General features: G+C 41.3%; 1 protein-coding gene across 1 annotated transcript; it reads right to left on the reverse strand.

Moving 5' to 3' along the window:
* Positions 1 to 470: 470 nt before the first annotated feature.
* On the reverse strand, positions 471 to 13333 carry LOC149436688 (extracellular calcium-sensing receptor-like). Its single transcript, XM_089661592.1, has 6 exons — positions 13107 to 13333; positions 11962 to 12253; positions 9195 to 10022; positions 6637 to 6861; positions 4329 to 4452; positions 471 to 1369 (listed from the first exon to the last, which is right to left on the reverse strand). The coding sequence occupies exons 1-6, from the start codon at positions 13331 to 13333 to the stop codon at positions 471 to 473; spliced, it is 2595 nt and encodes an 864-aa protein (XP_089517718.1).
* Positions 13334 to 13735: the final 402 nt, after the last annotated feature.

Consider the following 13735-nt stretch of genomic DNA (forward strand, 5'->3'; position numbering starts at 1 on the left):
TTTTCAGAAAACTCCTTTCTTGTATTTAGAAGCTCATAGTTTATTTATTGCTTAAAAGATAAGTACGGTCAAAGCTTGTTGACCAAACTTCTCATGTAGGTCACAGGAGTGCAGTGAGCTAAAGTCTGCTGTCAGCTGACATCCCAGACCTGCTCCAATCTCTGAGAGAATCCTGACAGTAATGTCAGGATCCACCCAGATCTCTGACTGGCAGCTGACTTAGCCTCTCAGTGCACTGCTGAAAGCCTAAGCCAGCTGCTCCAGTCCGTTCCAAATCCTGGCTCTTCAATGAGTACAGAGGGACAGAGCACAGATACAGCAGACCTGAACAATGAACCATCAGTGGTCAAGTGATCATTTATGGGGCTTAGAGGCAGCGGGGGACACCTTGCAGCATCTGACTGATACTGTATCAGGTAAGTAAGTATGTGTGTTTAGTTATTTATTTTTTTCAATCTTACACTTCACCTTTATGCTTTCTTCATGATATATCCCCTACGGTTCATGTCAGGTTTGAACCAAAGGATAAAACATTTAGGTAAAAACATACATAGTACAAGAGCCCAACTGGAGGCTAAGATGGCAAAGATCTCCATGGCCACAGTGTACTTTCCCTGGGCACTGAGAGATGCTGGGACATAAGATATCCAAACACTGAGAAAGGCCAACATGCTGAATGTAATAAACTGGGCCTCATTGAAACTGTCAGGGAGTCTTCGTGCCAGGAAGGCAACAACAAAACTAATGGTGGCCAGAAGAAAAAGGTAACCCAACATGCTCCAGAAAGCAATGTATGACCCTTCATTGCACTCAACAATGATCACATCAGGTTTGACGTGAATATTGTACTGGGGGTATGGAGGAAACATAGACAACCAAGTGAGGCACAAAAGAAATTGTAAAAAAGTACATGAAAAAACAATCACATAGGATATTGTGGGTTTGGTCCATTTCCTTAGATTGCTGCCAGGTCTTGTAGCCATGAAAGCCAAAACCACCACAATGGTTTTGGCCAAAATGCAAGAGATGCACTGAGCGAAAATCAACCCAAAGGCAACCTGGCGCAAAAGACATTTCTTGAAGTCTGGATAGCCAATGAAAGACAACGAGCAAATAAAACATAGAGACAGCGACACCAACAGAAGGCAACTCAGGTAATAATTATTTGCTTTCACTATGGGAGTTGTTTTAAACTTAACATAGAAATGTAAAATAACCACAGGGAGTGAAAAGGAAAGGAGAGCAGTAGAGGTCAATGTTGTTCCCAAAGCGTCTTCATATGACAGATACTCTATGGGCTTCTGGAGGCACTTGTTCTTGTCTGCGTTCGGCCACTGATCCCATGGGCACTGAATGCAATCAATGGAATCTGGAACAGAAAACATGTCTTACAATCCAATTCATGTTTCTGAAAACAGGGTGGTGGAGATAATTGTACACAAATAAGAATTCCCGAAAAGATCTTGACCCAATTAAAAAACTCAACATTGTTTTTAAAAAAGGGGTGCTGTTGATAAAACTCCGGGCCCATTTACACTGAGTTATCAAAAATGAGTGCATTATAGCGTGTGATAATGCATGCTTTCCTGCGTTGTAGTGCCATTCATGTGTAGTATCATGCCGCAATCAACGACCATGCATAGTAGTGCATATTTATTGTTATAAGAAAATGGGTCACATTTGAATTTTGGCCCATTATGGTGCATTGGCAGCCCATTCATTTAAATGGGCTGCATTAACCCCCTGGTGGTATTCCCGAGTGTAGCCCGGGGTAAACTTTCAGTACCAGAAGCGGTAACCCCCCCGAGCTACACTCGGGAATACTCTGCAGCGTTGCTCCGGGATCCCTCCAGCACTTACCTTGTCCTGCGCTCCTGCGATGTCCCCCCTGCAGCGTCCCCGGCCATCTCCTCCAGCGGATGCCGGCATCTGTCTTCTGGGTTCCAGTCCCTGTGAGCGCCGGGACGTACGGGGACGGAACGGCGGTAAATTTAAAAATTTTAAAAGGGACATTCACTAAATACACTAAAATCACATAGTATAACATTCCTGTATCAAACCATTTCACATACATTTTGTCCCGAGTGCTTTGTCCGGCGCCCTGCCTGCATTTTTACTGTTCTTTCTGCCTGGAAACTGAGAAACGTCCATGGCGTCCAAAAAGCGTCCCTTTAGGTCAAAAGCGGTTTTAGACCGGCTAGAGAACAGCGATAGTAAATCAGAACCACTTGCAGAATTGAGTGATAATGATTCGTGGGGGAAATTCCTCATCAGACACTGAAAACGATTCTGCGACTTTGCTCAGCGATGTGCGAACTTGGCGCTATATTTCACATTTCAGTGTTTTTGGTTTTTTACATTATTGAATTAAATTTATTATTATATTATTATTTTTAGGATTTTTTTATATTATAATTTATGATTTCGTGTTTCAAATTTTATCATACCCGGGATGTTTACTAGACTCTTGTTCGGACAGATTTCAGTGAGTTATTCCTAAAAATTACAGCCTACAATTAAAAAAACAACATATTTCCATGCTAAAAAATGTACCGCTTTGAGCACAGAAATACTGACATAATCAGACCTCTAGGGAGGCTAACACAATGCATGTTAACGTATGACATAAAGATAGCTAATACATGTGCAGTAATGCACCGCAAATAAGTCGCGGGGGCCCGAAATGTAACCAACTGCATTTTATCCATTTATTTCGTACTAAGAAATTGTGTGTTTCTTGGGGAAGAAACTGATGGTTGTAATCCTCTGTAAGTTTTTGAAAAATATATTGGATTCAAATAAATGAATTCAAGTGTATCTCTAGACTAGTGTTTCTCAACCTTTTTTCAGTCAAATCACCCTTAAAAATGATGGACAGTCCCGAGGCACCCTTAAAAATGATGGACAGTCCCGAGGCACCCTTTAAAATTTCAGACAGTCTTAAGGCACCCCATTCTAAAATATGAAAAACTATTCTAATAGTTTTATATAACGCAGCAACATCCACACATGTAGGACACCCAACATTAGAGGAGATTTATTCTTCCAAAGCAAATACACTTTTGCACACTGGTACTGACTAGTATTCCAATGTTTCTCCTCTCCCTCAGTTTTTCTCCATCACTGAGCTAATGGGACCCCAGCACTGATGGAGAGGGGTAGGGGAGGGTCATACAAGGATGCTGTGCAGGCAGCTGACATCCTCCTTATCAACTGATGATGTCATTGGTTGTCAGGACGCCGGTGGCTAGAAGGTCATAATGGTGCACAATGAAAACCTGTGGCTTTGTGTAACTAAAAGGCAGGCTTGTTCCACCCGCTGGCTTGTATACAAGTTTTGGGCAATTTTTAGACATTTTGCCAAGGCACGCCTGAAGAAACCTAAAGGCACCCCAGGGTACCTGGGCTCCCTGGTTGAGAAAGGCTGGTCTAGCCCACAGGTGTCAAACTGGTGGCCCTCCAGCTGTTGCCAAACTACAAGTCCCATGAGGCATTGCAAGATTGACAGTTACAAGCATGACTGCCAAAGGCAGAGGCATGATGGGACTTTTACTTTGGCAACATCTGGAGGGCCACCAGTTTGACACCCCTGCCCTAGACAAAACATTTTTTTATATATGGTAGAGAACAGCTAAATAATTGGACAGGTTTTTACTGTTGACTGAAAGTGATGGAAAAAAAATGGTTACTGTCATTGGAACTAGAAGTCAGGAAACATTTTCAGTCAAGATATCTGTTATGGTGGCAGTTGTGCAAGACAACTGTCCCCTGACTTTGGGGGGATTTACACCCACTTCCTGCTGTGCGGACGAAACAGGAAATGGAAAATTTTCTCAATGAGATATGGACAAAAAAAACTGAAAAAGGTTGTAAACATTCCTGGATTTATCTAAAATGAGGAAAGAAACCATTTTGGCTTAAATGCTGATTTGCATTATGCTATTACATACATATACAGTGAAGGAAATGCGTATTTGATCCCCTGCTGACTTTGAATGTTTGCCCACTCACAAAGAAATGATCGGTCTAAAAATCGAATGTTCGGTGTATTGCATCAATTAGAGACAGAATAGCAACAACAAATTCAGCAGAAATGCATGTCTAACAAATGATGACTGATCTGCATGTTCATGAGGGAAATAAGTATTTGATCCCCTATCATTCAGCAGGATTTCTGGCTACCAGGTGTCTTTCATACAGGTAACAAGATGAGATTAGAAGCAGGGAGTGATCATTTCTTTGTGAGGGGCAAACATTCAAAATCAGCCGGGGATCAAATACGCATTTCCTTCACAGTACAGTATTTGTTCACCTTCATTTGGACTCACCAGTATGGTTGGAGATCTCTCCATGAGAACATGGGATGCATTGAAAGCAGCACATAGGTTGTCCTTTGATAGTTGCTCTCCGGAATCCTGCAGGACAGCTCTCACTGCATACTGAAGTAGGTGGCTGTAAAATACGTATACCAGTATCAATGTTATAAGAATTTCATCCTTCTGACTTTGTTTTATATTTTTATTATTTGTGGCAGGTGGCTTTTTTTATTTTACTAAACTACTGTAGCGCTAGCATCAAAGGGACTCTTAACCGTCCACAGGTTCTTTCTCTAACCAGTGCAGGCAGCCAGGCACACTTCTGTATCTCTTCCATATAGACTCAATAAACAGTCCGGGGGTGTCTTTTTTAAGTTTATTGCTAGATAAGTGATAATCTGGAAGGATAATGGGGTATGAGATACTCTAAAACACTTGATGTATAAATTGCAGATGCCTCTTCTCTTTCTCCATCCCCATCCCCATCTCCATCTCCATCCCCATCCCCATCTCCATCTCCATCGGGCAGCACAGTGGCTAAATGGTTAGCCCTTCCTCCTAGCACTACTAGGGCCGTTGGTTTGAATCCCAACCACGGCACCACCTGCCTGGAGTTTGCATGTTCTCCCTGTGCCTGCAAGGGTTTCCTCTGGGTACTCTGGTTTCCTCCTACACTCCAAAGACATGCTGCTAGGTTAATTGGCTCCTGTCTAAATTGTCCCTAGTATGTGTATGTATGAATGTGAGTTAGGGACCTTAGATTGTACACCCCTTAAGGGTTAGGGACCTTAGATTGTACACCCCTTGAGGGTTAGGGACCTTAGATTGTACACCCCTTGAGGGTTAGGGACCTTAGATTGTACGCCCCTTGAGGGTTAGGGACCTTAGATTGTACGCCCCTTGAGGGTTAGGGACCTTAGATTGTACTCCCCTTGAGGGTTAGGGACCTTAGATTGTATGCCCCTTGAGGGTTAGGGACCTTAGATTGTACGCCCCTTGAGGGTTAGGGACCTTAGATTGTACTCCCCTTGAGGGTTAGGGACCTTAGATTGTACACCCCTTGAGGGTTAGGGACCTTAGATTGTACTCCCCTTGAGGGTTAGGGACCTTAGATTGTACGCCCCTTGAGGGTTAGGGACCTTAGATTGTACGCCCCTTGAGGGTTAGGGACCTTAGATTGTACACCCCTTGAGGGTTAGGGACCTTAGATTGTACACCCCTTGAGGGTTAGGGACTGATGTGAATGTATAATATATATGTAAAGTGCTGTGTAAATTGACGGCGCTATATAAGTACCTGAAATAATAATAATCTCTAATCAGCAGAAATACTATGTCCTCTCCCAGCTGGGAACCAGGAGGGATTGCTGGACACGTTTAGCTGAAATGGTCTAACTTCTAGTAGCTGCAAGAACAGATACTGCACACAGGGATTTGTCTTTACTCACAGATCCTGGTGAAAGATCAGTCCAGAGATACGACCTCCAACAAAGTAGCCCAGCTTCCAGTCCATGAAGGGGGAAATCCAGAGGCAAACAGTCCCCCTTCCCTTGAGCTCCTGGATCCATCCCCACAAGGGGAAAGAAGAACCAACTATCAAGTGTTCCAGCCTATTTAACAGTAACCCAGCCACCTTCTGGGAACACCTCCCCAGGCATTGGCTAGGCCCTGCTAAATATTCAGGCAGGGAATTTTAGTCCTCCGGCCCCAAGCTCTAGGAGCTTCTTTTAGAGGTGGGGGAAGTATTCAAACTTCCAGACTGTGAATCCCCGAGCAGACTGTACTGAACAATTACTGCTTCTGTGACTACGGCCAGATCCAACACTAAATTTATCTAACAGCCTAGCTATGAGGATGCTATGCTACTAGACTTTTTTTATTACTAAAATACAAAATAGTAGTTTCTCTAACCATGTGATGCAAATGTATATGAAGTATAGGTTATCATGACCACAGAAATTCCAAAACAATGACATCAATTTGCAGAATGTACAACGGGTCCATTCAGTCGTATCTGACTTTCGTCATGTTATGGGTCAGCTCTCTTGGCTCCATGTCTGATACATTGGAAAGCTTTTTTCTGTAGAAGTTTCTTGGCAATTTTTCACAAGGTGGTCTTCAGGTCTCTCCTCAACCCTCCTCAATTGCTCAGCTTGGGGCTGTCAAATGCTGTGCCGTACAATATCATAGTGCAGGGGTTTTGTTTGTTTGTTTTGCCCCCCATCTCCCCACCCCCCTCCCCCACTGTCATAACAAAAATGGTCATCTCTATCAATAATTATTTTATCTTTTATTCTTTTTTGCTTTCTATCTGAGCTTACCGGCTGATTGTCAGTGGCCCACAGCAAGGAACTTGTGTTTATAGTAAAGACTTGGTTAGAAGTAGTAGTGTCATAACTGCCAATCTTCATATGATGTACTGCACCTTCTGGGCTCAACTGCCAGTTCACAATGTCATAAACTGCTGGTGGGTCTCCATTCTGGTCAAAGTAAAGTTCTCTGCCATTACTTAGCTTCACTCTCACATTCTTCATGTAGTGCAGGAGCTGTAGATTGGAGGATTAGTATTAGGTTAGAGCAGGGACGGACTGACAACACATGGGGCCTCCGCGCAATAGGGGATCATGGGGCCCCTGTGTCCTTGCGCAAACTCAAAAAAGCCTATGAAAAAGGTACCAGGGGCATCTCATGGGGCCCCCTACTGACCCCGGGCCCTAGGGCAGTGCCCGAGTTTTCAAATGGTCAGTCCACCCCTGGGTTAGAGCACATTGTACATCAGGATCATTTACATAAATTCATTTAATTACATTATCATTATTACTATTGTTATTATTAGCCCCTTCCCCGTCATTCCAGCATCCCTTTAAAAGGTTCTGAACACCCAAATGGCTTTTACAGAGGTCACATTATCAGGAGCTGCTTCCACCAGCTACCAGTCGTTAATGTGGAATGAGAGCAGTCTTTGATCGCTTGTTTTCTGAGCTGGGAGAATACAGTGAGCACTTTCTAGGCAAAGAATCATTGGGCTGCCCAGTGACAAATATGTGGGACATGTGGGCGCTAAAGCCCATCCTTTGTGGTCACTGCACATAGACAGTATGTTAAGCGGGCAGCAACACAATAATAATAATATTAATAACATTATCCCTTATTAATAAAGAGTTATTAAATCCCCCCAAATGTATGTTATCTAAAAATGGCATGCCAACTCTAGGTAAACCAAGTATATAGACGTAATACGGGAAATGGCATGCCAACTCTAGGTAAACCAAGTATATAGACGTAATACGGGAAATGGCATGCCAACTCTAGGTAGACCAAGTATATAGAGGTAATACAGAAGATGGCATGCCAACTCTAGGTAAACCAAGTATATAGAGGTAATACGGGAAATGGCATGCCAACTCTAGGTAAACCAAGTATATAGACGTAATACGGGAAATGGCATGCCAACTCTAGGTAAACCAAGTATATAGAGGTAATACGGGAAATGGCATGCCAACTCTAGGTAAACCAAGTATATAGACGTAATACGGGAAATGGCATGCCAACTCTAGGTAAACCAAGTATATAGAGGTAATACGGGAAGAAATGTATGTACCAGTCTGTCTATCTAATTGTCCTATACAATTAAAATGAACGAATTGAATGAAAGAAAAAAATTACCTAAAGCTGGACTTTAGGCAGATTTAAGAGATTACAATTATGGTATGCCATTAATATATTCTTAAAAAAAAAAAAATATATATATATATATATATATATATATATATATATATATACATACCCACATGGAAGAAAAATATATTTTCAATATATTCTAAATATTCTTCAACATATATTCTTCAATAAATACATATATATATATATATATATATACACACTGTATGTTGAAATGCATTTTTATTACAAAATATATGAAAAATATTTTAAAAAATACATTTTCAAATACAAATATACTGTATGTCTTTATAAATACATTTAATATACATTTACATATATATGTAAAAATATATGTTAAAATGACTTTTTTATACATTAAAAAAATCTGAAGAATATAATTTAAAAATTTAGATGTTTAAAAATGTTTTTCATATATTTTGCAATATGCAAAAACACATTTCAATATGCAGTAAAAACAAAAATGCATTTCAACATACAGTATATATATATATATATATATATATATATTCTTAAAAAAAATTCTTCAATAAATATATATATATATATATATATATTTTTTTTTTTTTTTTTTTTAATTGAAGAATAATTTGTGAAGAATATTTTTAGAATATATTTAAAATATATTTTTCTTCCATGTGGGTATATATATATATATACAGTATATACATACATATACACATATTATATACTTTTTTTTTTAAGAATATATTAATGGCATACCATAATTGTAATCTTTTAAATCTGCCTAAAGTCCAGCTTTATGTAATTTTTTTATGTGTGTGTGTGTGTATATATATATATATTTTTTTTTTTTTTTCGTTTTTGGTTTGTTTTTTTTTAATGTATTGAATACAGACAAAATTGTAGTATTTCAAATATTTGACTGTCAATATATTTATGAAGAATATTTTTAGAATACATTTCAAATATATTTTTCTTCCATGTGGGTATATATATATGTATATATATAATGTAAGGTAGGTGTTCAGCAAAGACTATGTGAATGCTTGAAACATCTAGTGGGTGAAACAGTCACTTACAGGTCCGCTGTGTAAAATCTGACATCACATAGAAGTCCTATCTCATTTTAGAGACATTTATCTGAATATCTGACAATGCATTGTCTTTGAATCTTCCTACATTCACTATTTCTCTAGTTATTCTCATGTGCATACAAGTTAAAATGCAATGCTACCTGCCAGGGTTTGAAACCAAAAATGTTTGCGCACTTCTTCAATGGGAACGGCCCTTTTCCATCCTTGCAGCGTTTTAAATCTTCCAAGGCTGTTGTAATTACATATACTGCCGTGTAGACATTATAGGTTGCTCGTAAGCTAGAGACATCATTAAAACTGTTTTTGATGCTTCTCAGGTCTTCCATACCTGTACAAGTATTTTTTGAAGTCTCCAAAGTCCAGGTAAAGTTTGCATCTATAAATTTGCAGTTGAATGCCTCCTCCCAAAACAACTTTACCCATTGACTCCCTAAGGTCGTGTATGGGTTGATGTTGTTCAGAAACTCTCCGAACTTCAAAATGGTTGCACTATAAAAAGCTAAGCCAATAGTGCCTGTAAGAAGCTTGGAAAATCGACCCTTTGAGAAAAGGCTGGACGTTGACCAAGCTTCACTGGCAACGAATATCTTCTCTGTAATGTTCCATTTTAACATTTCATCCAGGATAGGAAGAAGATTAATAGCTGGTGAGAAGACCACTATCACCTTAGCTGTAGACCTCTTAATGACTTCAACGATATGTGGGGCGTTGTGGTCAGGTTGGCTGGTAATAATGTTTTCAGAAAAGGCCACGCATGCTTTGGCTGTGACTAGTTCCTGTTTCACCAGCTGAATCCCCTGTTGACCATAATCATTGTCCACTGCCAATAACCCCACCCATGTCCATCCAAACTGCAACACCAACTGAGCAAGACCCCGAGATTGGAAGACGTCGCTGGAAACTGTCCTGAAGAAGGAAGGGAACTTAGTCCGGTCACTCAGTACAGGGCTTGTTGAGAAATGACTAATCTATTGAAAAAGATTGCAAATAAATATGATGACATTGAAATAATTATTTACTTATTGTATTTATTTATTATAAGTAATTTTATAGCGCTGTCAATTTGTGCAACGCTTTACATACATATTGTACATTCACACCAGTCTCTGCCCTTGAGGAGCTTACAATTTAAGGTCCCTAACTCACGTTTTAGGGCCAATTTAAACAGGATCCAATTAACCTACCAGCATGTCTTTGGAGTGTGAGAGGAAACTGGAATACCCATAGGAAACCCACGCAGGCACAGAGAGGACATGCTAACTCCAGGCAGGTAGAGCCGTGGCTGGGACTTGAACTGATGGCCCTAGCCACTGTGCTGCCCATAACTGTAGTTCCTGTATTTGTAAAGCAACAATAAGAAGCACTGAGCCTACAATCTAATGCCATCAGTGCAAGCTTCAGTAAATGCTAATGTCCCTGCCACACAAATTACTATTATTAAGGAATGAGTAAATTCATTTGAGCAAATAAGAGCTCCAAGGAATCCAGCCAACATGCTCTGGGTCAGAATTATTCTGGTACTAGTGGTTTGTTTTCTTTGGAAAACATGTTTCACCAGGGACGTAGATGGGGGGGGGTTAGGGGAGGTCTGAACCCCCAGAGCACCCTTTCCAAATGCCCAATTGGTCCCTACTGCTGCAAGTAGCCACACAACAGCTCAACAGCAATCAGATCTGTTGCAGGATACAGGCTGAGCGTCAGCGGTATCCACTGCCGTCAGCACTAGTGGTCCCCAGACTTCTCCCTCTTCCGTTCTTGCCCTCTTCCTTCTCTGAACGTTGGGGCCTTTGGGAGGGGCAAGCACGTGATTGGTCCTATCAGCCAATCACATTTGACCTGCCCCCAGGCCCCTACATTCAGAGAAGGAGGAGGACAAGGACAGAATTTTCTCCTCCAGGCCTACCTGCAAACAAGACACTGGGACACAGTTCTGTACAGACTTTCCGAGCTGACCAGCTGCACTGAGGGACTTAGGTGAGCTGAGTATCCTGCTGGTGGCAGTACCTGTAAAAAGGCCTTCCCACCTCACCCACACTACCTCACCTCCCCGCATACCATCTCACCTCCTCCCCATACTGCCTCACCTACCCCCCATACTGCCTCACCTATCCCTCATACCACCTTACCTGCCCCCCATACTGACTCACATACCCCTCATACCAACTCACCTTCCCTCTTTCAGGTTTAGCACCTCCCTCTATCCCTTTCTAATCACTGCACCTCCCTGTAACCCACCTAAACCCCCCAGGTTACAGCAACTCCCACTCACCTCCCCCTCATTCCACCTCTCTTCTACTCATCTAAACCTTTCTCCCCACCAAAGCACTTTTTCATACCTCATACTGCCAGGCTTGTTACACTGGAAATAGATAAGTCTGCCGACCCATTAGGAAACAATGCATTCCGTATGTGGTTGGTATCTTCTTTCATTTGTTAAAGTGGAATTCCTGCCTAACAATAACTATTCTAAATAATATCCCCTCCCACACTTACTATGGAACTCTGAACTCTGCATCACTTACTATTGACCCCTGAACTCTGTGTCCCTTTAAGCCATGGCCAATATTCAGCACAATGAGAACCACACCCAACAGTTGCTTTTCAACATGCAGGAGACTTATGATTTTGCACAGAGGCCCACTGGCAGCCCATTTTGTCTATCTCCCTTCCATTCCAGTACTGCAGCCTCCAAAAGACTCTTTAGCATCCGTGACACACGGTTGGAAGGTAGAGCCACAATGTTGGATGCTGAAGAACCTGGAACAGTGGGTAGGTTGGAGACAAAGACTGTCAGAGATATGAGAGTAATACCTCTTTTATTGCAGGTGAGGGCCATATGCATTTGGGTAGGGACCTGACAGACTCTCCAAGAAGGCTTTTGGTACAAAAAAATTAACTAATATATACCTGGGGATATCTGTACAAGCCCAGAATATGTGCTACAAGGATAGAATGCGTAGAAACAGATGGTCCAATCACAGCACTAAGAGGAACCTCCAGAGTACAACGATAGTTAGGGATGGAGTTGTGGTTTCCACTCAGTAATTCCAAGGTGCCCTGTAAGTCCTGGCGAAGTACGTCACAGGAATCATAAGCTTGAAATCCCAAGGTTAGATTTGACAGGATATCGGGATTGCTATTGATCTCTTCAACTGCGAAAATTATGGATTGAAGTTGCTGATAATTTTCAAAATGGAACCTTGAAAGGAAAAACTATACATGAAACCTGGAACTCCTGGAACTACTGCAAAGCAGCTATATACACATATTCAGGGCCACCATCAAGGCAGTAGAGGAAATAATCAAGTATGGCCTGGCAAATTTTTGTAAGTGCTTGTCAGCATTTGAAACAAATCCCAGTAGAATTATTGAGCTCACAGCAGTGGTATATCGTGTTTGAACCATGCTGCACCTCTATTCTTTTACTTGGCTCCATTGTGTGGCATGTAGGAAGAAGAAGAAGAGAGAACAAATAATGACTTAACATACGTGGTAATAATAATTTGTTTTTAACAATGCAATGCATTTTGGGGTCAAAGGGGTCTCCTTTATATACATTTCACTCTGCTGCCCAGGCCCCCCTGTTTGCGCCCACTCTGCAGTGATGCCGGCTTCTCTCCTCTCCTTTCCACCGACATCTACAAGCACACAATAGGATTCTTCAGAATGGAGAGTGGGGGAAGGGTCCAGTAAATGTGTCACATTTACCAGCCCCTTCCTTACCTGAATGAACACTTATCACTCACTGCATTCATTCATAACTGAAGCATAGTAAACTGTGTTTTTTTTTTGAGGGTGAATTGTCAGGTTGGCTGTATGGGGCCCTGTGATTTTTAACAGCAGCCTTGGTTCTGGGAAATCCAGTGTGTTCACTCCTTAACTGCATTGTAGTCTCTTCTTACTGCCTTTAGGTATGCCTTGAGCATGCAAGGATGAGCAAGCTGTGGTGACCAGGATGAAAATTACAGCCAATTAGCAGCTACAACATTACCATGGCATGAGCTCAAAAGCAAATATTGTATATGATAGGTCAACTTTTACTCTTTACTTACATTGTGCAGGTGGTTCTAGGTGGCCTTTCAGTGTAGTCAACTATCTGGTAGACCTTGTCAAGATGGAGAGGCAGCAACACTCCAATGATGATATCCCCTGGCTGTGTTACTCCCTCAAGCTGCGTTATATCCATTTGGCACCTCTGATCCGTAGAGTATAATACTAGAATTAAGCGAGGTAGAACGAGGATCCAGATGATGGCATATAGACTGAACATAGTATTCATGTCAGTTGAAGGACATCCCCTGTAAACATAATAATAGATTGATCATCCAAAGGGTCAGTTCACCTCAAGCATCTCCAAAGCAAGAACTTTTTTTTGGATAGAATAAGAGCAGTATTTTCAACACAAAACCAAAATCAAGAACGTAGGGAACATGACCTTAAACTAGCTGGAGGAAAGTTCAAAACTAATCTCAGAAAGTATTTATTTAGTGAAACAGCGGTTGATGCTTGGAATAAACTCCCAGCAGAGGTAATGAGCCAACCAACAGTACATACTTTCAAACATGCTTGGGGCAAGCATAGATCTATACTCCAAAAAGTTAACAGAAAAAAAACCCAAATAATAAAACAGAAAAAAAAACCAAAAACAACCCCCCCCCCCACAAAAAAAAAACAGGCAGAC

This window comes from Staurois parvus, unplaced genomic scaffold, assembly GCF_062004578.1.
Source record: "Staurois parvus isolate SC_StPar_1 unplaced genomic scaffold, SC_StPar_1.0 ptg001352l, whole genome shotgun sequence".
Lineage (NCBI taxonomy): Eukaryota > Metazoa > Chordata > Amphibia > Anura > Ranidae > Staurois > Staurois parvus.

Bases quoted from the DNA above. Each gene is read 5' to 3' on its own strand.
- LOC149436688 (XM_089661592.1), bottom strand. From the start codon at position 13,333: ATGAATACTATGTTCAGTCTATATGCCATCATCTGGATCCTCGTTCTA. The intron at 12,254-13,106 runs GTAAGTAAAGAG...TTTCCTTTCAAG, and splicing joins CCTAGAACCACCTGCACAAT to GTTCCATTTTGAAAATTATC. The intron at 1,370-4,328 runs GTGAGTCCAAAT...TTTCTGTTCCAG, and splicing joins AGAGATCTCCAACCATACTG to ATTCCATTGATTGCATTCAG.